This window comes from Leptinotarsa decemlineata, unplaced genomic scaffold (genome assembly GCF_025532065.1).
Source record: "Leptinotarsa decemlineata unplaced genomic scaffold, Ldec_3_MD MMD2_tig00003736_RagTag_RagTag, whole genome shotgun sequence".
Classification (NCBI taxonomy): Eukaryota; Metazoa; Arthropoda; class Insecta; order Coleoptera; family Chrysomelidae; genus Leptinotarsa; species Leptinotarsa decemlineata.
The window spans coordinates 6478108-6505403 of NW_027412593.1; the positions used below are offsets into that span (position 1 = coordinate 6478108).

Below are 27296 nucleotides of genomic sequence, written 5' to 3' on the forward strand. Positions count from 1 at the left end.
TTATTAAAAGGCCCTGTAAGACAGCAACTTCCAAATTATTGTTACGACCGCAACTCGCCCGCGTGGGCGTAAATATCCTAAAAGGATATTAGACCCCGTTCTGACTTGGAACCAACACCAAGAAAGAGTAAGAGAAAGGAGAAGGTAGGATGCATCTAGGAAAGACTTGGAGACTGAAACCAGACATGATGTACCAGCTCTGAACTATGATGTTTAAACCCCCGATAACGCATACATCTTTGGTCTGGTAGTCAAAGATGGAGCAAACGATTGATTTTAACAAATTAGGCAAGGTGCAAAGACTTGCTTAATTAGGAATAACGGGAGCAATGGAAACCACTCCAACAGCTGCATTGGAGACGTTTTTGAATCTGATTTATTCAAATCTGGTCACGATGGGAGATACATGGGTGGACCAATTCATAATGCAAAATTCACAAAGTTGCGAGGAATCGGGATAGACATAAATTTCGAAATTCAACATGTTCTCAAAATCGAACATGTGATGGAAGATGGAATTTACTGTGCGGGGAGAAATGCCACAGAAGTACAGAAAAAAAAACTTGTCATATTCTATGCGAATGTGATCACAGATCACTAGATCACAGAAATCAAAAAATATTTGAACATTAAACGTTATGTCTGAAAGGATATGACAAACATCCAACAAGGGACCTCAACAAATTAGCACAGGGAACCATATTGTTGAAATGGGTATCATGAAAGGAATGGACGGAAAACGTAATACGCCTATAAAGCTGCAGTGTTCTCCAGAGAATAGAAAGAAATACACAAGTCAGGCAGCTTCTAAAATCAACAAAAAATTATGAGTTGTATATCATTCTCATTAATTATTAACCCCTTTTTTCTCTTTTTTCAATATGTTTCAATTTCGGGAGTATATACTAGGTTTCTTACAGGCTACGAAATCAGTAGTTTTTATCTTCCCACAAAAGTTGATGAAGACAATATACGGCGTGATGGGGTGTTTTTTTATCATCTCAGTAGCCTATTATAGTGGTGTGACAAACAAAGTACTGGGATGCTATTTTACTCAAGCAAGTTTGAAAAATTAGGCTTGGAATCGAATACATAAATTGATTATTTGATTCACATTCATTGCACACAGCTAATAAATAAGGTATAAATAGTTCGGGTGTTTTAATTTCCACTGAAAATATCCAAATCTGGACTTCTGAAATGATATTATAAAGGGAAAAGATTTGTTTGTTTATCATAGATGAACTCAGAAACTTCTTAATAAATGTTTTTGAATTCATTCACCTATGGAAAACTACAATTAAAAATATAACCTATATTTTATTTTCAAGAAAATCAGACACATCTACAGAAATTGCAATAATGTATCCGAAGGTATCAAAATGTGGACTATAAAAGTCAATTATTGGTATGTACAGTTAGTAATTTCCTTGAACTTGAAATAATGTTGAGACAATCATAATCATCCCTGATGTTTTTTTTCGAATACAGGTCTTGAACTATTTCGTATTAAAAAAAATAAAATCTTACCTAGAACTGTTAAGTGGCAAGTAGAGAATGAATCTCCGCATGAATTGTAAATCTCACATCTATAGTCTCCAGAGTCCTGTGGGTAAGCATCTGGTAGGGCTAGCGTGAAAATTCCATCGTTAGAAACACCCTGTCTGAAATCTTGACAATCGGGCAGAATACAGCCATCCTTCATCCAAACAACGTCAAAGGGCGGCGTTCCAATGGCCTCTACTCTCAAAGTGACAGGATTACCTTCGACTGCTACTATGTTTTTATCCAGACTCTTCAGGATTTCAGGTGGAACAGGATCCTCCTCGTATACCTCAAGAAAGGCATGAGTTTCAGCACATCCATTCTCATTTTCAGCAATGCAGGTATATAAACCAGCATCATTCATAGATACGGTTTCGATTTCAATTGCAGCAACTGATCCATCGTAAGAGTTGCAGTATTTTTCTGAATCTTCCAGAAGTGCGCCATCTTTGAACCATCTGAGGTTCGGCATAGGTGTGGCGCGGATATCACAATAAAGCCTTGCCCTACTTCCTAATCTGGCAGAACCACTGATGATATTCCTGGGGTAGATTGGGGCTGTTCTTGGTGACAAACTGCGAGCTCTGATACCTCTAGATGAAGGTACTCTATGACCTATAACGTCTAGCTTAGCAGATGTCTCCACTCTACCAACATCGTTTTCGAGTATGATTTTGTAAACGCCCGAATCACTGGTAGTGACTTCTTCTATTTCCAAAGTTCTCAGATCTTCTCTTTCAGACATCCTCAACCTAGCTGAAGGAGTAACAACTACCCCGTCCTTCTCCCACGTCACCCAGGGATCTGGGTGGCCTGCAACTGCACACTGAAATCTAACTGTCTCCCCTTCTTCTGCTACTCTGTTGTGGGGGTAGGCGTAAAATTTTGGAGGTGCAGCTCTGATTCTACTGGCTCGGAATTCTGTTGGGTTGGTCTCCCTGTAGCGAGGAAGAGGAGAAACACTTCTGTTGGGGGTTGTACGAGGAGTAGATATGGGAGTAGAGCCGTTCAATAGACCTGAGGGTCGCCGGAGTTGTTGAGTTAAGAGGTTATCCTTTTCTTCTGGAACTGTGAAAAAATAGTGGCAATAAGTAAAAAAGTCGGCACTAAAATCAATGCAAAACTTGATCAGAAAGTAAATGGAATCACCAAAAATAAATGAATATCAACAAGATTATATCGTTCTTAATTCAGTTGTGAATTTGATAACCATTCGTATTCATTTATATATTCAAGCTCCAAAAATATTGATGGCAGATCTAGATTTCTTTATGTATCTTTTTGCTTTTGCTAATAGCAAATGAACAAAATGCCGGGAATCTAATGTACTTAAATTCAGCAAACGTGATTTGAGAGTTGAACAATTATAATATTTGAAGTGAATTGGCGCAAGAGTCGAGGGCTTTCAACCCAATCAAAAAAATTTCTAGTTGAAGTTGAATTGATTTTGCTACGTTCATTCGATTAGTGATTTTTTTATATTGGTACACTTGACTCGAACATATGTTACAGCTATTCAGCTTGTTTGTTTAGTTCGTTAGTGAGAGGCAAAGTTAAAAGTGTTTTGGTGTTCGGCGATTTTCTGCTATCGACGAAAATAGATCAAAGAATTTGCATAATTTGTACAAAAAATGGAATGAAGTGGTGAAAAACACTTGAAATGTTGACAGGAGTATACGTTGATTGTACTCTGAGTCACAAACATGTTCACAAGATATACAATTTCTTCACAGAAAGTCGAGAAGATGTGAATGATGACGCTACCCCTGGACGCCCCAGCACATTAATAACCGATAAAAATGTTGAGGAAGTGAAGAAAATTGTTATGGCGAATCGTCAAATCACTATTAGAGAAGATACTGAGGAAGTCGGCAACTTTATCGGAAATTTTGGGCGTGATGCGTATGGCAACGGAGTTTGTTCCAAAATTGCTGAATTTTGACCAAAAAACCATCGCATGAGCATCGCTCAGAAATTTTCGAAAGACTGCAATGGCGATCCAGATTTGCTCGAAAGGATCATAAACTGGGTATATGTACATCACATCGAAACCAAAGTCCAATCGTCCCAATGGAAGAGCCCAGGAAAGCCAAGACAAAATTAGCACGCCAAGTTCAATCAAATGACAAGATTTTGCTCAATGTTTTTTTAGATCATCGTGGCGTAGTGCTTCAGAAGTGTTTGTCACATGGTCGTATAGTCAATGAGGTTTATTATCTTGAAGTTATACGCCGCTTACCAGAAGCATTACGAACAATAGATAGGTATTGTGGAAAAATAATTTATGGCTTTTGCATCACGATAATGCACCTGCTCACTCATTGCATTGCAGTCTAAAACAACACCAGGATCATACTTCAGCCACCGTATTCACCAGATTTGTGTCCCTGCGACTTCCTTGTGTTCCTAAGATTGAAGATACCCATAGAAGGACGACGTTTAGCGACGATTAAGGGAATAAAAACCGAATCACTAAGAGAGCTCAAGGACACACACACGTGCGGACGAGCAGTATCGAACCTTTACTGTTGACCAGTGCAGGATGCTGCTGACGCAATTTTTGGTACATTTCGTCGATTTCCTCACGGAAAAACTCTACTGTGATGGTTTGGCCAGATTCCAGAAAGTTGTATTTCATCACACCAGCCACTGGTGGCTTATCGGTGTCCAACCACTCTCCTGAACGTCTCTTTTTGTCGTAGAGGATCCACTTTTCATCAACCGTGATGGACCAAAATAACTGTCGTTTTGGTTGCGCAAAAGCAAAGAAGAATGAACCTCAAAACGTGAAAATTTATGCCAATCATTCAAATCATGGGGCACCCTCTTTTGGAACGTTCGGGCTTTTCCAATACATTTTAAAATATCAAAAACCGCATGGGAGCTGACGCACAGTTCTTCCAGCATTCCCGGCACCGTTTGTGATGGGTCAGTCTTCACAAGGGTGGTCAAATCTTCGTCCTGGAGGACTTGTAGGTCGACCACTTCAGGACAGGCAAATTTACAGAACATACACGATCATCAAACATGAGAACAAAAATTCTCAAATTTGTATTTTTTAGAAAAGCTTCATTTCACAAAAGAATAATTACCTATCATCAATTACTGAATGGAATCAAACAGTTTTCCAACACAGCAGAATTGGAATTCGCATTGAAAAATAGTTTTGTTGCATTAATTCACATCATCATATTTGTTTGTTTTCGTTATTATCTAGACCAAGTTTGAAATAGTTACATAATATCTATATATGAGTATTTCTTGTATAAATTTTCTATATATATGAATGGACTGCATATTTTTGATAGGCCAATGATGGGCCAATGGTAGGTCAGTGGTATAAAAGTAGTTCCAAAATAAGCTTGTTCACTTCAACAAATATCAGGGTACGCTGAATACAGGATGCAACTGAAGAATTGGATATTTATGAAATGAACTATGAGAACTATGGTCAGACTAAACGAGATATTAAAACTCGATTCGAAGAACACACATTAAATATCGGATTCATGACTTTCTAAAGAACGGCCACGGAATGAAGAAATAGTGTTTGAAATTATTGATATCATTGTATTGCCCTAGCAGGACTTTTGGATCCTGTCAAAACTCCAGAAATAGCAAAGGATGATAGGAAAACAGAAGCAAAACTGCAATTCCAAAAAGACAAGTGTTTGTTCACCCCAACGAGAACCTCTTTGTTGAAATCAGCAAGATCTTACCTTTTGTTCTCTTAAAATCATTTTAAGAGAATGAACTATGAAAATAACTACGAAAAAGTGATTATAGAGATTGCGAAGTATTATTATTTGTACTCATCCGAACAGAAGAGGATTTAGAAGAGAATTCAAAACACATGCCCAAAATTTGTTCGAGACCAGGAAATGTTTCAATATTTCAATGGAAGTTCCTGCTCAAGGGAAATAGTCTAATCAACAAGTTCAAAAACATGAAAAATAGAGATAAAGGTGGAATTTGGTGCAGGTACAAAATTGCAATTGTTATTAACAAAATAATATTTAAAAAATGGTATTTAGTTTTTTACTCAAAAAATATTAATATTGAAGCAATTTTGAAAAAAGCTCAAAGAGGAGGAAATTTCCGATAAAAACGTCCCAACTCCCGAAACTCTGTCTCCATTATTTATAATTTTAATTTGACGTTGAAAATAGGGTTCCGCGCGGCTGTTACGGCATGCGCACGCTGCCGCTAAAGAAAGTTTATCGAAACGAATATTTTTTCATAAGTTAAAATGTCATTTTGAAAATTTGAAAAAATTTTGTATCTTCTTAACACTTGAATGAATTGAGTCCCGTAGAAAAAAAAAGTTTTATCACCATTTACCAAAAAGTTATTCAATTGTTAACTGACAATTTTTTTCCCAATCTCCGTTGGCATGAATAATGGGATAAAAGGTATAAATAATTGGCCTATAAATTTTAAACTTCGTGGAGCCCTTTTGATATATATGCTTCATACGATCCTGCGATACAAGCTTATAAAAATTTATCAATCTGTTAATTATGATATTTTACAACTACTGCAAAATGAAATATCTAAAAATTGTTTTTGAACATTTTTTTTCAATTGATATTTAGCTATGTCTGTTTTCATATTAAAAAATGGCAGTTATTAACATAGGATATGAATTTTTTACGTAATTTGTTTATGAAATTGTTTCAAACAAATAGAGGAATTCAATATTTTTGAAATTTTTTTTTTGCTATTTTGTTGTCTAGAGATAATTATGATTGAAAAAAAAATTTTCTTAATTTTTTTAATTGTTTAAAATCGATTTTGTTATATTTTGATTGTTTGAATAATTAGTTAGGAAATAATGTTGCTTTTAAAAATCATAATTTACTCTTTCAAACAGTTTGTCAGAAAAAAATTGTATTTATTATTCAATTGTTTATTAGTTTAACAATTTGTTATAAACAAATATTGACCAACGTTATATTTTCTTCTGAAGCAGAAAAACATTACAAAAACAGCTATATATATATATATATATATATATATATATATATATATATATATATATATATATATATATAGAGAGAGAGAGAGAGAGGTAGTCTTTGCTGACTAGTTACGAACAATTCCTTGGAGTTATTTGGGATAGCAGCGAAGCGCAAGTGTACTCTTATAACATTATATGACCCCTATATAAAATTTACCATCGAAAATGAAGACGATGAACAAAGTGTTCCATTTCTAGACACTAGACTCATTCGTACTTCCACTAATACCGTACTTATTGACTGGTACAGAAAACCAATAAGTTCAGGTAGATACATGAACTATTGGTCACTACATAAACAATCAACAAAAGTCAACTTGGTCAAACAGATGAAACAACGTGTTATCAGAATTTCGGACTCATCCTTTCACTTAAAAAATTTCAAAATCCTTCTAAACCTCTTTGTACAAAATTCATATCCAAAAACCTTATTAAACAAGATATTGTTTAACACGTCCCCAAATGAAATAGATCATAACGTTCGTCCTTCAATCTCTTCAAGTCAGGACAATGATATCAATAATAATAATAATGAAATTCAGATAAATAATTATCTTTTCACTTCCTTACCATATACCAGTGAAATTACACCAAAACTCACACGAATTTTCAAAAATATTGATAACATAAAAATTGCACACAAACCTATTTTAACAATTAATTCCCTTTTTTCAAACTTAAAAGATAAAATCCCAAAAAAATTTCAATCTCAAGTGGTTTATAGTATCCCTTGTACAAGTTGCAGTGCTGAATACATTGGTCAGACTGCCAGATTATTAAAAGACAGAATTTCTGCCCACAAAAGTGACTGTAGACTTCATCCAGAAAGGTGTGCCCTTAGTGAACATGTTTACAATAATGGACATGTAATGGACTTTAACTCAGTAAAAATTTTGACCAAAGAGAGGAATGTTTCTAAAAGATTATTCCTTGAAATGACTTACATTTCGCAATCACAAAATTGTCTGAATAAAAAAACAGACTTACAACATTTAAGTGAAATATATTCCTATTTACTTTTTATAGACAAAAATTGGAATTCCTTCAAAGACAACTCATTTGACATTACTTAAATTCATTTATCAACTTATTAACAAAAATTATACAACAAAACTCTTTCTTCTGGAGGCAACTGTAACTCTTTGATTAATTGCACCAGCGGCAAATGCCAAGTCTACTTCTTCTTCAAAATTTAATAAATTGACAAGTGATGTGTTTCTTACCTAAGATCACCACGTTCTTTCTCAAATTTAAAAAAAACATTTTATGAATATTCCTCATTTAACTTTTATATTTGTAGCTTTCACTTACTTCATATGTCTTGTAATTTTACAGTTGTTATGTGTTTTTATCATGATCACAACTTTCATATTTTAATTTTAACTCAACTCACATGCGACCAATCTCACTAACATTGTAAGTATCCGTCTGTTAACTTAGTTCTGAATTAATTCAAAATCTATCATCTTAGCTCCCTGATGATGACAATAACCATTGTCGAAATATTGGAAATATAATGTTATAAGAGTACACTTGCGCTTCGCTGCTATCCCAAATAACTCCAAGGAATTATATATATATATATATATATATATATATATATATATATATATATATATATATATAAATAGAGATTTTATCGAGTGTGCATGATATAAATCAAAAATTAAACAATTTGTGGACACAACACTCAAAAAAGGGGGGCAAACCGCGGACACGTGTTTCTGGCTATTGGCCTTGAGCATTTTTATGGATACGAAGTTTCATCATATGACAAGACTAGAATTCACCGACTAGATTTTCCCTCAACAGATGAATACATATTCTGTTATTAGACATTTTAGAGGAAAACAAAAAATCTCACCGAGTAACGTATTTGCCTGATTCAAGTCTTTAAGTTTGACGGTTTCTTTTATAATGAATAAAATAGCTTGTTTTTTGTACGAAACATCGATGTATTTGTTTAGCTCAATACAGATGAAACAGTCTGGGATTGTTTCGGAAACTTCTGTAGTCAGAAGAATCCGGATTAGGTTCACTATATATATATATATATATATATATATATATATATATATATATATATATATATATATATATATATATATATATATATATATATAAATAGAGATTTTATCGAGTGTGCATGATATAAATCAAAAATTAAACAATTTGTGGACACAACACTCAAAAAAGGGGGGCAAACCGCGGACACGTGTTTCTGCCTATTGGCCTCATCAGCGCGGTGCAGCCAAGTGTAAAGATGGGAAACACTTGTTTGCTGAAATCAGGAAACAACACAAACGCACGGAGTCAACAACAGGAGAGATTTTATTGAATGGGTATGATATAAAAATCAAAAAATGAAACAATTAGTGGACACAACACAGGTTGGCTCCTGTTGTTGACTCCGTGCATATGTGTTGTTTCCTGCTTTCGGCAAACAAGTGTTGCCCATCTTTACACTTGGCTACACCGCGCTGATATGAGGCCAATAGCCAGAAACACGTGTCCGCGGTTTGCCCCACGTTTGGAGTGTTGTGTCCTCTAATTGTTTCATTTTATATATATATATATATATATATATATATATATATATATATATATATATATATATATATATATATATATGTTATGTACCCTTTTATATATAGCTGTTTTTTCTGCTTCAGAAAAAATATAACGTTGGTCAATATTTGTTTATAACAAATTATTAAACTAATAAACAATTAAATAATAAATAAAATGATTTTTTTGTCAAACTATTCAAAAGTGTGAATTATGATTTTTAAAAGCAGAATTATTTCTTAACTAATCATTTAAACAATCTAAATATAACAAAATCAATTTTAAATAATTAAAAATTGAAATTAGGAAAAAAAAAGTTTTTTAATCATAATTATCTACAGACAACAAAATAGCAGAAAATTTTTTTTCGAAAATATTGAATTTCTCTATTTGTTTGAAACAATGTATAAACGAATTACGTAAAAAATTCATATCCTATGTTAATAACTTCCATTTTTCAGCTAAATATCAATTGAAAATAAAAATATTATCAACAATTTTTAGATATTTCATTTTGCAATAGTTATAAAAAATCATAATTAACAAATTAATGAATTTTCATGAACTTTTATCGAAGGATCGTGTGAAGTATATATATCAAAAGGGCTCCACGAAGTTTAAAATTAATAAGCCAATTATTTGAACCTTTTATCCTATTATTCATGCCAACGGAGATTGGGAAAAAATTTGTTAGTTAACAATTGAATAACTTTTTGAAAAATGTTGATAACACTTTTTTTCTACGGGACTGCATTCATTCAAGTGTTAAGAAGATTCTAGACTTTTCTCAAATTTTCAAAATGAAATTTTATGTTATAAAAAAATATTTGTTTTGATGAATTCTCTTTAGCGGCAGCGCGCGCATGCCGTAACAGCCCCTATTTTTAACGTCAGATTAAAATTATAAATAATGGAGATAAAGTTTCGGGAGTCGGGACTTTTTCATCGGAAATTTCCTCTTATTTAACGAGCTTTTTTCAAAATTGCATAAATATTAATATTTTTTGAGTTATTAACGAAAAACTAAATACCATTTTTTGTAAATCTCATTTTGTTAATAACAATTGCAATTTTTTTACCTGCACCAAAATCCTTCAGAAACATTTTTCTAGAGGTCATTCCGAATCGAATCGCTTATATTTTTAGGACCTTTATCTCTATTTTTCATGTTTTTGAACTTGTTGGAATCGCCTGTTGAGAGGCGAGACCTCGTTTATTGTTAGTTCATACAAGTTTCAACTTCTCGGGAGTTGCGTTTCGTACGAGGGCGACATAATTTGAAAAACATAATTTTTGTTATTTCGATGTTCTGTCTGGAAGTACACTTGAGGATGTTATCGAATAGATTTTTATGAATGTGACATATTCCACTTTAGCATATTTACGAATGGAGGTCATTCACTTTTATAATTTTCTCTGCCTAACTATAACATTTCGAAACGAAGTCCTTTTGTTTTGCAACTGTTGTGTGACATCCATAATTCATAAAAACTAGTTATTCCAAGTAAGAAAAAAAAATAATACTGTAAACGTGTGGAGATGATGTGTTAATTCATAAAAGGAGTCGACATTTCTACCTGAATATTTGTTGGGGTTACAAATGTTTATTTGTCTCTCAGCACAATACTTTCAGAATTCTGTTCAAACAGAGGTGAAATGTCCAACCACATATTCGTTGCATATAGGAAACTGACGTAATTGAGTATGAAAGAAATGAAATGAAATGAAAATTAAGTTTCGAATTAACTGTTTTGTGAGTAGGGGTCTAACCAAGTTATCTGTACGTGTATTCATCAGCCAGTGAAATTTGTAATTTAATAGTGAAAATTAAACCTAAAAATGCCAATTGCTTCTCTCATCATGTGTGCAGTTCGGTCATACTTATGTAACAAGTAAGTCTCCAGTTTAACAGGGCCGTATCCAGGGTTTAATGAAGAATTTTCGTAGCCATGGAAAGTGAACCTAATCCGGATTCTTCTGACTACAGAAGTTTCCGAAACAATCCCAGACTGTTTCATCCGTATTGAGCTAAACAAATACATCGATGTTTCGTACAAAAAACAAGCTATTTTATTCATTATAAAAGAAACCGTCAAACTTAAAGACTTGAATCAGGCAAATACGTTACTCGGTGAGATTTTTTGTTTTCCTCTAAAATGTCTAATAACAGAATATGTATTCATCTGTTGAGGGAATATCTAGTCGGTGAATTCTAGTCTTGTCATATGATGAAACTTCGTATCCATAAAAATGCTCAAGCAACATATGCACGAATTAATTTATTTCCGTGGCAGAAGTCAGCAGGTTCTACTTCATAGCTCTAAAAAATAAATATATCGATATCGATGAGTGTAGTCGATAAATGATTTATGTTTATGGTAGATTCGATAATGTTGTAGTTTATTATCATATAAATCCATTTTTGGAAAATGATTCTACGATCCAGGCCTCCACAACTTCTATCACCTTTTCATTCATTCAGTTGGGGAAGGATATACTAGTAGACGAATGCTTTTCATACCAATATGCGCAGAGACATTGTGTCCTGCAATAACAAAATGCCTCTGGATCACGTTCCATCTTTAATCTCCATAGTTTTTATCGTGGAGTGATCAGTAACATCGAATAGTGATTCTCGTGTTTTGTTCAAGACCATTTCAGAAAACAATCATGATTACTCCTTGCAATCTCAAAAAACTCGAGCGTTAGAGTGTCCCCCTTCCATCGATTGCCGCTTTGTTTCTGAATCCCTAAAAATTTAGTCATGTTTTATCCATAGTAAAAACATGGCTCAAGAAGTTTATGAGCATGGATAGAATGCAATGCCTCTGCTCATGCCCGCTATTGAAAAATATTCAAACATTTAGGTATCTATTTTGCAGAAATGTTCATCCACGTGTCGGCGTGAATTATATATTTTTCTCATTTCTATAGAATATCAATTGTCACAGATATTCGTTTTAGCACAGTTGGAATCATGTCATAAACTACATCGATATAGAAACTTGCCTTTCCAATTGATTTTCATAATAAATAAAAAATGTATTCGAATTGAACGGGAAATATTTTCTGGACATATTTGTTTTTGAGAAAAAGTTTTTGGCTTTCTACTCCTTCATCTTTATATATAAGATGTGAGAAAAAAAACAATCAATCTGACTGTAGATCATCCATAGAAGTTACTTCCAGATACAAACTGAAAGAAAAAGCCCTCTCGAAACAGCTTCTTTCATACAAACATTGAATTAAATGATAGAAAGAGTACTTTACAAATAACTACTGTTGTATGAATATTGATTATACAAAAATCACTCTTTTTTAATCAGTTTGTACTTTTAACATTGGTTATGAAATTAAATCAAATATCATTCATATAAAGCTACATCATTCAGTGGAGACTTTGAAGTTTCGGAATGAAACATTCTTTTTATTGCTTCATCAGTATCAATCTGAATAACATTATAAAATGAAGCCCTCAAATCATTCATAATGTTACGACTTTGTCATGAATGAGATGAATCTATTTATGTTACGATGACAGTACGTGATGACATTCAAACCTTTATTTGATTCATTACCGGCCATGGGTTTAGCACAGATTAGTTTTTAGAAGAAAAAATGTTTGGCTTTCTATTCCTACATCTTTAATGCTGGTGAACATAACTGTAACTACGAGTCTTCAAGATGAGGCCATTAGGAGCAATTGCCTGGCTTTAAAGAAAACGGCACAGGCGAAAGAATCTGGCTTACAGAGACAGGCTATGGTGTCACACCGTAAGCAGCCATTGGGAACTTTCTAGATCTACCTCCTCTCCACATTTTTCTGGAGAGAGAGGCTAAATGGACCCTATATAGATTTGTGCACATTACCATTGCACAAATCAATCTGATGCAGAGAATAGTAGTATTCTGGTGGACACTGGAAGTCACAGCATTCTGGGATTGACCTCTGACATTATGTCTCCAACTGTCAACTACGAACTGCCTTGTACAGTACTGTACCCGAGTAGAGAGGACTGGATTTTCTGGGAGAAGAAAATATAAGGAGCAAATAGTTGTTGGTTCACTGATGAATCAAAAACAACTTCAGGTTCTGGTGCAGGTGTTTTCAGTCGTAGACCCAGGACAGAGGCGTTGAAAGCTCTTGGCTCCTACCGAGCAACGTGTAAATTGGTAGCAAATTGCCAAAAATGACTTTCCTCAATAGGAAGACTCAACAAATTGCCTCTGGCCTGGATTCCAGGCTATAATGGCCTGGAAGGCAATGAGGCTGGTGACTCCATTGCAAAGGAGGATGCTGCAAGCAGCTTCATCGGACCAGAACCTGTCATTGGCATCGCTTTAGGTTTTGCCAAACAAATATTGAACACCTTGGTGGCAAGAAGATTTATGAACTCCTGCCAAAATCTTCCACGATTGGCTCACTCCAAGTCATTCATTCACCCTTCAAAGTTTGAAACCATACAGTTGTTGGATTATAGTAGGGATGAGCTACGATGTCTAACAGGCCTTCTCAAAGGTCACTGTGGTCTGGATCTTCATATGCAGAGACTCGAACTGTCGGAAGACTGTGTGTGTCTCCTCTGTTTGGAAAATGATGACACATCTGAGCACATACTTTGTGCCCGCTGCGGACCGAATCAGGTTTTCAGAGTTCGTCAGAGCCGCACTTTCACCATCTGAGCTGAAAGATCACTCACCATAAAAACTAGTCAGCCTCGTTGAGAAGCTGGGATTATTTGCTCGAGTTTGAGTAGGTGTGAGCCACTATAAACCCTTACGGGTTGCGGTGGAGGGTCGAATTGACCCACTCTCTCTTGATTCAACCTAAACTAATCTCCATCTTTAAACAAAAAATGTGGGAAACTTCTAAAGGAATGAAGAAAGAAATCGCTTTTGAAAGTTGCCCCCTAATTTTTCAATGCCACTTCGAATTGCATTGATTATTAAGGTTACTGAGCATATCTTAGTGATTCTGTTCACCTCTTAACCCCTTCAAACAGTGGTACCTAATGATGGTTCCATGCACCAAATTTTTGAATTTTCACTATTTCGACCGACATTCTTCGATCAATGTGTATTGTGCACTTCTGGTTGGACTTTTCAACATGAAACTTTACACTGATATTTCAAAGTTATTACTCGTTGCTGTATTATTTATCAGTAGAATCGATCTAAGCTAACTAGATATCAATACATAGTCGTAAGTTTTCAATAGGTCAAAAAAGAATACTCACGATCGACAATGAGACAGGCGGATGTGACAGCTTTTCCTAGTTCATTATACGCCACGCAAGTATATTCTCCTTCGTCTTCAGGGTAGACTTGACTTATGGACAATCTGGCAGTTTCGCCATCGAAGTCGGCATTGAAATCACCTCCTAAGTGGATCAGCTGCAAATAAGAGAATACATCAAGTATATGTATGTAACAAGTAACCTGTTCGTTCTACTACTATTTTCATGTTTGAATTACACCTGCGCGGCGATGAAGAAAGTCGAATGGATCGCTGATTGATTGATAACAATCGACGGCCCCTATCGAAGACAATCAATAAAACGAGACCGATCTTTCGACGGCGAATTTTCAATGACTCATTAGTGGAACAAAGCGTAGTTGTTGTTTCATGTCATCAAGCAAAAATGAATTAAATGAGTGACGAAGCACATTGGGATTCATTTGCTGATCAACTGTAAATACTTGATTTTCATCTCATTTCAAAGAGTATTCCATTTCTTCGAATTGATTATAGAAGGTGTCCCAGAATTCAGTTAACAAGCGATACCTATCTCTGTTATTTGTAATGAAACAAACGCGGTCTTAAAAGACCTCAGAATGACGTTTGTACGGAAGCGCAGAAGAGCCACATACTTTTATTATTTCGAAATTTCGACTTTGATCTCGAAATTTCGAGTTTGAAGTCGTCATTTCGAAATTACGAGATTAAAGTCGAAATTTCGAGATTAAAGTCGAAATTTCGAGATAAATGTCGAAATTTTGAGATTAAAAAGTCGAAATTTCGAGATAAAAGTCGATATTTCGATATTCAAAGTCATAATTTCCAAAAAACAGGTAATAAAAATATGTGGCCCTTCTGCGGTTCCGTAAGTTTCTGAGGAACTACTCCCAACTTTAGGTACCTCACTTGAGTATTCCTGTCATTGTAGATACAAAGATGCGATATCTTTCAGCGACAGATTCTGTCGTACAAATCTTTCTATTCTTCTGAAGGTACTTGGTATACATTTTTATTTGTTAATTCCCTAGAAAAAATTCGGTGGACCCATATCAGAGAAACGGACTGGCCAACGCATTGGATCTCTGTTTCCTATACATCTCTGAGATTATGCATCATTGAGAAGTTGGGTAACCATGTGCGAATTATGGGGAGGCACTCTGTTGGTCCCATATCATAATTGGTCGTTCAGATAGACGGATATGTTATGATAGTTCGAACAAAGTATTCAGCAGGAAATGTAAATGTCGTGGTTAAAATCCCTGTTTGAAGATATGCGGCAATGAAATATCCATTTTTGAAGTCCACACCAAAAGTCAACACTCATTTTATTTGATGTTTCTTCTATCTGAGGTGGGCGTTGAGTATGTTGACAACATGATTTTTATGAAATCTGCTTTCATTATTTCAACATCTGTAGAATATCTGGATTATCATTTGAGGCGCGCGATAATTATTTACCTAAGTTCGGAAGCTTTGAGCAGTACTACAAATTTTTGTTCCGCTTTAAGAAAAGTGACGTGCAATGGCAGATGACGATGAGGAAAACGTTCACTATATATTGGAGCTGCTTTGCGATAATTTCTTCAAGATTGTCTGTGATATATTCTTAGCCAGAACATATGTGTCATCTGTACTAGCTTAGATGAACTGACATTGGATTCATTATGGATGTCTGACTTTTTTGTAACTCCGAATGCTTTCTGTTGCCGACGAGGTTATTATTAATTCGAGTGGAAACTTTTTTATGAAAATTATGACAGTGGTTCATTATGACAATATCAACAGTGACAGGGAGACTCAGGAGTGTGAATTTTTCGAAATTGTCATTTTGATAACTGAAGTTGAAAATAATTTTTTGAAAGATAATTAGCTTGATGACGATGCTGTTCTTTCTCAGGAGGGTATTTTAACATCCCTTAAAGCTGACGGAAATATCGCGTATAAACTAAATTCTAGGACACGCTGTATGAAAAATAACATGTGAAAATATTCACACTGACATGGAGGATAAAACACCGTGGAAATTTTCCGTGGGTGTCATATGGAAGAACAAAGTTGCGATGGTTGCCATGATTTCATAGATGATCTCAGAAAGGTATTCCGATGTCTTTCAGTACTGTCTTAGTTTCATTGTGTGAGTGGACCATAGAAATGTTCCTTATTTTCGATAAGAAAAACACACAATGGAAATAAAATAGCAAATTATGTTTTGATTCATCATACCACATAAAGTGGTCCATTTATTCACTGGGAGATAATTCACAGGAAGGAATAGCAGTTTGAAAGAGTTTGGGAAAAATGCAATGTTTGAAAAAAAAAAACATGGAAACTTCTAATAAAGTAAGAAAGCGATCTGCATTGCACTGAAACATGAACCAAAAAAGACAGCGGGGAGTGGAGAAGTTATAGCGCTGAGGTCACACAATTTTTTTTTCTTCACGTATTAGCGTACTTACTTCCATATTTTCTTTTTCATTCTTCAAATTTGTTCTCATTGTTGATATTAATTTTGTTTCAACTCATCCGAATATTTCGGTCAGATTCTTTTAAGATTTTTGATAATTTGAATAATCATTTCACTTCAATTCAATTTTTTTTTCATAATAATGATATTTATTCACCGTTTGTGATACATAGCGTATATATGGTAGGTTAATGATTAATTAGGTAAAACAAAGAACAGTACGCATGAATAAAATAATGAAATCAAAGCTTAAATAAAAATTAATATTTGCATATACAAAGGTATAGGTACATATAGACATATAAAATACTGCTGATCACCCAAATATACACACATATATACTTACATATAAAATAAAGCAAAACAGCAAGTGAAAACTCAGAACGATTATATATCTTATTATTCTTCTGTGAAAGAATCCTCCAAATATTCCTTATGACTGTAGTAACATTTGTCCAGTAATAAGTTTTTAACTTTCATACTGAACAAATTTGCAGAATTTAACCTCTTTATAGAAAGTGGCAGTCTGTTATAAAAATTTATGACATTATATAATGGAGATTTTTTTTATGTAACCACTCGTATGCGAAGGGACCCTCAAAGCAGTAGCATGGCGAGTATCACGACCGTGAATGCTCAAATTCGTTATGTACAAGTCAAGGTTCCTGTGCACAAAAATGACACATTTCGTTATATATATTGCGGGTGTAGTCAACAAGCGTTCTCTTTTGAAAACGGGTTTACAATTTTCTTGGTACCCCAGGTTGAATATCAATCTTATCAGTCGTTTCTGAGAGATGAAAACTCTAGAAAATTTCTTCGCACATCCCCAAGTCATTATGATGAAACTGATGTGGGAGTATGCATTCGCAAAGTAAACATTTAGTAAACCAAACCTACCTAAACAATGTTTTAACTGTTTGATTGAGTAATAAGCTGAATTGAGTTTACTGCACACTTTTTGTATGTGACTTCTCCAGGTGAGATTCTCATCTAAAATAGTTCCAAGAAAATAAACTTCTTTTCATATATTTATGTCATTTAAAGTGACCAAATTACAACAGAAATCCCTCCTAACAAATGTTTTCATTAACACTGACTCAGATTTATTTAAAATCAGTTTGTTACGTTGACACCAACTACTGAATTCGTCAATAACTAAATTAATTTTCATTGATAATTCATTCGCGTTTTTTCCAGAAACCGTGATTGTAGTATCGTCAGCGTACATTGTTATGTGACAATCTAATATTGATTCAGGCAAGTCATTGATAAAAGTCAAGAATAACAATGGACCCAGAACAGATCCTTTTGGAACACCATTATATTTAACCACCAAACTACGGTTTTCCATGTACGATTCTATCCAACATAACACATTATTGGGAAAGCCCATTACTAGTAATTTTTTCAATAGAAATTTGGAAGAAACAGTATCGAACGCTTTTGAAGGGTCTCAAAAAAGTGAAAAAACCAGATTATTATTATCAACTTGTGCATAAATATAGTTCGATGCAGGTAAGATGCAGATTCAATTGATTTCAAATCTGTTTATATCTCTTCAGATAAAGGACGTATGAAGTTGAAACTTTCACCCAGAAACATTGTCAATCACATTCAAACAAACATTCCCTATAAGAACATAGGCTTTCACAGCGGAAATCACGATTAGAGAGAACAAAATTCGGGTTAGTAGGCCGTGATCGAATGAAACCTGAAGTACCGAACGTTTCATCTGCTACCGTGGCAGACATCATCAGTGGTTGACTGCGAAAACGAAAGTTATATCTCGAATAAATTGATGGATGTAGCCGTTATTATGTGGTAGGAGATCATGATGAAAAGAGAAATTAAAATTTCTATGTTTTTTACCACTTTTATTTGTAACTAACGTTACTGCACTCTCGTCCTATATGGACATTTTCAAACTTAAACAATAAACTAACTAAAGAGTTTATTGTTTAAGTTTGAAAATGTCCATAAACTAACTAAAGAGTTTATTGTTTAAGTTTAAAAAAGTCCATATAGGACGAAACTGCAGTAACGTTAGTTACAAATAAAAGTGGTAAAAAACATAGAAATTTACATTTCTCTTTTCATTATATTTCGAACTCTCAGCGATCGTTCGTTGCTGATATCACTGCTGATATCCCTGCTTGCCTCTTCTCTCGATGCCACAGAAAATAAAATGGTCAAATGATAACAAACAAGCAAAGCATGATGGGTAAGAGGTATTGTGTGGATCCTATGGTTACTAGATTATCACTCCTTGATTTTTTGTGGAGATATCTAAAATATAAACAGAACATATCCAGCGTTTCAGAAGATTTGGATCCAGGAACTGTCGACAAGTATATGTCGTCGAATATTTTTATAAATGTATCTGAATTTGCGGGAACGCAAGATTCTGAAGAAATATTCAAATAAGCAAGCAGTTTTCGGATAGTTGAGTAAATTGAATTTTCAAACCGAATTTGAAATTTGAATGATACTATAAAAATAATTTTGATGGCTCAAATGCCATTCGAATATATTGAAGTATTGTCTATCCTCGCTTAGGGTGTGACGAGAGGAGTCACAAATACCGAAGAAGAGTATACCTATTCGGGTTGCGGTGGAGAGTCGAAAAAGTTTTAAACACTTCTGACCTTACCTAACCTAACCTATTCAATCAAAAGTCGACAGGCGAATGACTGCTGAGATTCTAAAATTCACAGCTCAGTTGAAGATAACAAAAATTTGCGCTGGTAGGCCATGGTCGAATAGAACCTGAAGTACCAAACTTTTCGTCTGCTTCTGGAGCGAATATCATCAGTGCGTTGACTGGGAGTCAGAGAGTATCTATAATTTCAGAGGGTGGTAGAGGTGATAATGGGCAGGGAGGAGATGGCGAGGTGTCCATGCAAATGCTCACTCTTAATTGGTCCAAACTTTTGCTGGATCGTTCTGATTGCTCCACACTGTTTCTGATTGATCCACGTTGTTGATAGGTGTGCTACTGGTGGGATGTCGATCATATATGTAGTCTATTCCATTTTTTGTCTTCTTGAGTTAGGGAAGCTATATATTAGGCTGTAGACGACCCCTCCCGATATAGAAGGCCCCGACACTCTGTCGAATGAGGCCCTCATGTCCCCCGTTAATAGATGAATATATGTTTCATCCCCACACCCCAGCCAGGTAGGGGTACCCCGTGAAGGGCGGTACTGATATCCGCCAACATCCCCTCAGTCATGAACCCATTTGTCCTTCTTCGACAAAAATCAGCTAGAAGGGTAAAGGAGCTGGGCTCCAACCTGAATGAACTGAAGACACTTGGTCGGTTGTCTTCTTGAGTACCGGACACTACCTTCAAGTACGCAAACAAGTAATGAAGTACAGAAATGGACTAGAATACACCTCCAATCGATTTCTCGCCAGTAGTATACCTGTCAATATCGTGGACCAATCAGAACAACCTAATGACACTGCGAACCAATCAGGAGGAAACATTTGTATAGATACCACACCGTCGCCCTACTACCCTCTGAAATTAAAGATGAAAATGAAAATGTAGCTCGTCAGTCAGTCGTTCCTGACGTATCGAAATATAATTCTCGTCCGTGCAGTCAACGCACATACCACTGATGATATTTGCTGCAGTAGTAGACGAAACGTGTATTACTTCAGGTTTCATTCGACCACCTTCTACCAGCTAGGATTCTCTTCAACTCAACCTATAAATTATTCATTCGAGTGGAAATTTTTGATGAACATTTCGAAACAATATCGAAACAATATCCACAGTGGCATAGAGACCCGAATAGTTGAGTGTGAATTTTTGAATTTTTGAAAGATGGAAAGATGGCTTGATATCGATGATGTTCTCAGGAGGCATAAGACCGTGAAAGCCTATGTTCTCATATTAACAGCTTGGTTCCCCACTCATGCATTGTTGGAAGTTAATTTACAACCACTACAGGTCCTGTTTCCACTGTTTTTTTTTGAAAGACACTATAACAGGGCTCCTGTTTTCTCAAACAAAAATATGATAGGAAACATCACCGATTGTTGGTACGAAAGAAACAAATAAGATTTTTCATTATTTATACATTTTCTACTAATTATTTTTAAAATTTTCGATTTTTGAGTGATGCAAAGGAGATAAGGACCAGAATTTAAACAATGGAATACCAATAGATATGTTTGTAAAAAAATGTACGCAATCAATAATAAGTCTATAAATGATTCAAGGTAGACTTAGATTTCTGGTTAATGTGTGAGAAATCGAATTTTCCACTCAAATTCGAAAATCTATACTCTACAATAGACTGTAGACATACACTTTTATCACTTTCCATCGGCACAAATTTCATCAGAACATTACAATGTGTTGGTATGATTCAAACAATAATGTTTTTTCTCCAGAGAAATTCATGAAGAATTATCTAGGCTAATTTATTATTTATATTAAAAACGACTTCAAATGAATTTTACAAAGCAATCTACTTGATACTCCGTAGTTGCTCAATATTTTTTTTCATTTCTATTACCGTTTGATGTATAACATGCTAATAATTGGTAATAATAAGCTTATTATTACTATTATTTTATTATTACTCCACTTGTCTTGATCGTGCTAGCGATTCTCTCGACCGCACTCCAAATATTCGTCATTTATAAGCAAACTTTTGATAATCTCGTTTACATTATTTTAATTTTCGTAAGGATCTCTTACTTCATTGAATATAAAATGCAACCTATGTTTCTCGCTTATAATATTGTTCTCTACTCACTGATGACTTTTTAAATCGGATAACAAATTTTCTGTCTATAATATAATTTGGATTAGATAAGTAAAACTAATTCACTAATTGACTAATTTCAATACCGATCGGTATGTTCTTGAGACATTTGGTATTTTTTAGTGTCTTGTTCAACCAGACATTACTATCAACTAATCGCTTGTAGACGAGATCAGGTAACAGGTTAGATTTCGTTCCAGTAAAAATTTCACTATCAGACTTTTTATTCTTGATAGATTTGTAATGAAAGACACATTTCTTTTTGTTCCACAAAATTTCACCAAAATAATAAAATGCTTCAATGAATTAATGTAACGTGCAATGAAGGTAATGCATTGATGTTTATTGTGATAAAAAAAGTGCAGTTTGCCGTCCACAGACATTATATAGTTAGTACAGATTACCTTAAATAGTTAGTACAGTTTACCTTCAAATTCTTGTAACAGGAAAAACGAATTGTAACACACTATTCAACACACAAATATTTCACTTTGAAACATAGTGTTAATAAAATATTAACTGACACGACATCTCACACATTTTGAGATGATATAAGTATCCAGTTCCTCTAATTAATGGAGAATTTTCTTATCTCTGCTCTGTCATAAATTTATTAATTTATCAGTACTGACAGTTGTGTGCGATATACTTCCAATGAATTTATGGAAACCAACAATTACTGGGCAAGAAAATATTGGCCAATTCTATCAATGTTATTTTTTCGCATCACACTGTATCTCTGATTTCTATATGGTTCTATTGGTCCTATGTCATACTGCAATCTCAGTCATAAATATATTTATTTGATATTTATGTGATGTTCATCATCACAAGAATGTATGTCTCGCGATTATCAGAAAACATTAAAAACTATTTTCAGATACATCTAACGTGGTGTTTTTCACGGATACATATTGCCTCCAAAAGTATTCCTATTCTACATCAACGACCTATTGAAAAATACCAAAAATTCGATATTTTGCTTTGCTGACGACAGAAAACTTGTCATTTGTCACTTTTCTTCATCAGATGCTCGAACTCCAGTTGTATATTTTTTTAAGGACAAAACACAAGCACTACAGGAAAATCCTTAAAACACTCTGAGTGGTGCCTGTGCGAAAGTAGCGATTTACGTTGGATTTGAATCGCTGGAGAATAAATTCATTTGGGAAAACGTTCTCTGGAAGTTTACTCCACATAAAGGCAGTTCTCCAAATAGAAGAGTTCATTGACAGTGAAGTTCGAGGTGTACTGAGTTGAACCTCAAAGCGATGAGCAGCAACAGTCCGTCGCGTATTTCTGATATGTACCGCTCTTGGTGGAATCAAATGTGCCAAGTCACTTGAACATCTCATATGACAGTAGCTATGAAAGATAGACAAATCTATAACCTTTCTTCTATGCTCCAGACTGTCAAGGCTACAAGTAATGTTTGTAATCTAGCAGCTTCAGGGGAGGGTGTCCGTACATGTGAACAATACTCAATAAAAAGTCTGATCTGAGCATTATAAAGAATCAAATTTGCTGAGGTGTGTAGAGTTTTCAAGTTTGGATCAGTGTTCCAAGCTTTTGAAAAGCAGCCTTTGCAATTCTAGCGACATGATTGTTTTAAGACATATTGGTGCACATCTTCGTAGGCAAGTAGGCAAGAAATGTTTATATCATTCGAGATCTGAAGAAATTTTTGACCTAGAGAGGTGAAACATCTCGAAAATTGGGTGACCCACGGATCGTCACGTGTAATGGAAAGTGGATCCTCTACAAGAGGAGATGTTCAGGACAGTAATTGGACACCGATGAGCCACCTAGGCACTTCCCAAAAGTGAAAATCTTACAAAAAAGACCATGGTTACTGTATAGTGGTCAGTGGCTTGTGTGATTCACTATACATTGTGGGGAAACCGACGGAATGTATCAAAAATGGCGTCAGCAGCGGCAGGCACTGGTCAATAGAAGCGGTCCAATCCTGCTCCAAGACAACGCCCGACCCCCCGTCTTCCTAAAATCAGATGAATTGAGCGTCGAAGTTCTGCCACACCCACCATACTCTCCAGATCTTTTGCCAACCGACCAAGCAGTTCCATAACTTTTTCACCAGAAGAACCCTCGCAAATCAGGATAAGGCAAAAATGGCCTTCGTCGACTCCATCAAATTCCGAGTACACAATTTTAATGCTGACGAAATTAATCGACTCAGGCTACGTTGGTGAAAGTGCACTGAATCAAATGGCACTTATTTCGATTGAATTGAATACGTATTCACTGAGATATTACAGTTTGAAGTAGATTCATAAAAATGGACAAAACATTTGAAACAACCTTATACTATAAGTATTCAAACTGCTTTTTAAGTTGATTAGCAATGTGAATAAAAACGACTGTGATCGAAATATTCTGATGGTATTTCAATTAGTTCGCCATATTTCGCTGAAATTGTCTTAATCAAAGATATTTAACGTTACTTACCTTTCCTGACCTTTCCCAGCGGATATCGGGAGGAGGTGTTGCACTGAACTGGCATTCAAGGGTCGCCGAATCTCCATCACAACAACGGATATCACTGAGATCCTTTAAAATTGTTGGAACTGTTTGTATTTCTCTGAAATTGTAATGGCATCTTGTTAAAAACGTTTTGTGTCGCATTTTATATCAAAGCGAGAATAAAGTTGTTGTACAAATCGATTTTATTATTACTGTAAAGTATATTCAATGCTTTAGGTTCAGCCTTATTCGGCCGAGGACTACAGGAGTATGTCCAAACTATTGGTAAGGGAAAAAATTCAACATAACACGTATACCTTACCTGAAGACAAGCAAATCAGAGCCCTCTTCAGAGGAGTCTCGGAACATCTGGAGAACGTTGACATCGAGGACGCCTTGGTTGAAAAAGGTTTCCAACCATCATCCGTCACCAGGATGATGCAAGAAAATGGACCGCTCCCCCTGGTTTTGGTTCAAGTGAACCAAAATCAGAAGCATATTTATGACATCCGGGATCTCCTTAACGTTAAAGTTAAGGTTGAGCCCTAGTACCAAAAAACATTGGTAGGGCAGTGTCACCGATGTCAGCGGTTCGGGCATAGCCAACGGAACTGCCTAGCTTTTCCCATTTGCGTCAAATGCGCCGGCAGACACCTTTCAGGTGAGTGCAAGAAGCCACGAGCAGATCCGGCCAAGTGCAATAATTGCAAGGCTGTGTATACTGCAAACCGCGGTTGTCCTGAGTTCCCCAGGGTTCGCAGGAGGATCAAAGTAGCTTCAAATGCTCTCCGAAGTGCACCCACACCTGGAAAGCATCCTGCCGGAGCATCTGGCACACGCCCGGGAATGAGCTACGCAGGAGCGGCCAAGAGCGGTAACACCTACGCCAGGCCGACCGAGGCGCCCAGTAGTCCCCACCCGTCGAAGGTTAGTGACATCTGTTCCGGTCTGGTCTAGATGAAGAAACTCTTCGTTCAGTTCCCCGTACTCGAAAAGATGTTTACGGTGAACACCAACGTGCTAACTGATATCTGTTAATGGCTAGACAACCAACAATGCCTAATTCTCTCAAGGTTGTATTTTGGAATGCCAACAGTATTTGAAACAAGAAATTAGATTTTGAGAATTTTCTAATACAACAAAACATCGATGTTGCACTAGTGCAGGAAACACACCTGCACAATGAACCTTTTGGTATTCCAAACTACCGTTTTTACCAAAGAGAACGCGTTGGACGTGCTGGAGAAGGAGTTGGCATTTTTGTCAAACGTAATCTTCCTCACGTACAATTCGGCATTGACTCGGATCAGTTACATGGCACGGAAGCCGTGGGCGTTGAGCTCCAACTGAGAAGAGGTCGTCATAGACTAATCTCAGTTTACAATCCTCCGCGGAATCGTCTACTTCCAGAATCACTGGATGAACTGCTGATGTCGACAAATACCCCCACAATTGCTGCTGGTGACTTCAACGCCAAGCACAATCTGCGGAGCAGACTCACCAATGCGAACGGCCGAGCGCTCCATGCGCATGCTGACAGGCATATGAGTATCGAGTGATGGGTCCAGATTAGCCCACGTTCTACCGTGGGGATTTAAGGCCTGACGTGCTTGATATCGCACTGCTCAGGAACGTCTCCATGTCCTGCGAAGTGTACACTTTGTCGGAACTTGACTCAGATCATAATCCAGTCATCCTGATGCTGGGTGATGATCTCCCTCCCCAGGATTATCGCATTAGGTCATTCACGAAATGGGAAGCCTTCAAGGCTCACCTAGTGGAGACACGTACAGACCGTGAGGCGCTTCAAACTCGCAACGGTTTCGACGCGGCAGTGGCACATTTCGAATTGTCTGTGAACAACGCTTTCCGCGCAGCCACAACCAGGATAGAGTGTCCTCTGCGGAGCTACAATGAGTTTCCTCCCAGGATAAAGAACCTTATCCGGGAGAGAAATCGACTCAGACGAGTTTATCAGCGGACTCTCTACCCTGGAGACAAGGCTGCGGCTAGCAGGATGGCCAACCAGGTGTAACAGGCCATCACTGACTATAGAAACGAGAGGTGGAGCGAGTGTTTGGAATCGCTCGAACCTGGGGATGGCGAGCTCTGGCGAGTCATCCGCAGGCTCGAGAAGAGGAAAACCGCTCCCTTCCCTCTTCACGGACAGCGCCGCATCTGCTACTTCCCCGCCGAGAAGGCATTGGCCTTTGCAGACACAATGGAGAGTCAGTTTCAACTTGACGTTGATCCGGATGATGACATTGACCGTGATATCCGGCTGGAACACCGGGTTCGGCTCATCCTTAGGGAAAATGATGACGACGTGATCCGTCCAGCTTCAGAGGAAGAACTGAAGGGGTACATTAGGGCCTCCAAACCCAAGAAGACTCCGGGAATTGATTCAATCAACAACAGGTTGTTGAAGCAGCTCCCGGAGAACTTCATCAGATACCTGCTGGACATTATCAACAGCTCAATCACTCTCAGATACTTTTCTCGAAGATGGAAGCATGCCGTAGTTGTCATAATTCCGATTAGGCTGCTTTACTCAACGGCTAAGTTGGCTGAACGTGTTGTGCTGCAAAGGCTAACAGAAGAAGTTGAAGACCGAAATGTTCTGCCTGACGAATAATTTGGCTTCAGGAGGGCACACTCCACCGAGCTGCAAGCCCTGAGACTGATCGAAAATTCCATCTCAGAGCTGAACAACAGGAAGACAGTCTATCTCGTCCTCCTGGATATTTCGAAAGCCTTCGACCGAGACTGGCACAAAGGCCTGCTACAGAAAATGCTCGATTTCGATCTGCCTCGGGGTCTGGTCTGGCGGAATATGTCATTTCTGAGCTTTTACGTGAGCGACCTTCCGAGGTTCGATCACGTGAAGGTTTCCCTTTACGCCGATGATACGGCTCTCCTCGCTTCTTCCATGGGTCGGGCGTTAGCGGTCGTCTACATGCAACGCGCATTGGACGACCTCGAACGCTGGTACCTTGACTGGAAGATTCGAGAAAATCCAGAAAAAAGTCAGGCGATAGACTTGGGGAGACATAAAGTTTTTCCAGACACAAAGGTCACGATTTCAGGCAGGGAGATCGAATGGCAAACGCGAGTCAAGTACGTAGGTCTTTGGGTAGACCGCCAACTCACCTGGGCAAATCACATTGATTATATCAAGAGCAAAGTGCAGATGAG

General features: G+C 36.5%; 1 protein-coding gene across 3 annotated transcripts in view; it reads right to left on the reverse strand.

Moving 5' to 3' along the window:
* Window positions 1-27296, reverse strand: part of LOC111507951 (uncharacterized) — a 353913-nt gene that overhangs the window by 84968 nt on the left and 241649 nt on the right. For all 3 annotated transcript variants that reach the window (XM_074178365.1, XM_074178366.1, XM_074178367.1), the window contains 3 exons: window positions 24087-24219; window positions 14371-14527; window positions 1531-2613 (listed from right to left, as the gene is read on the reverse strand). In XM_074178365.1, the coding sequence (XP_074034466.1) occupies window positions 1531-2613; window positions 14371-14527; window positions 24087-24219 (1373 nt within the window). The remainder of the gene's footprint in view (window positions 1-1530; window positions 2614-14370; window positions 14528-24086; window positions 24220-27296) is intronic.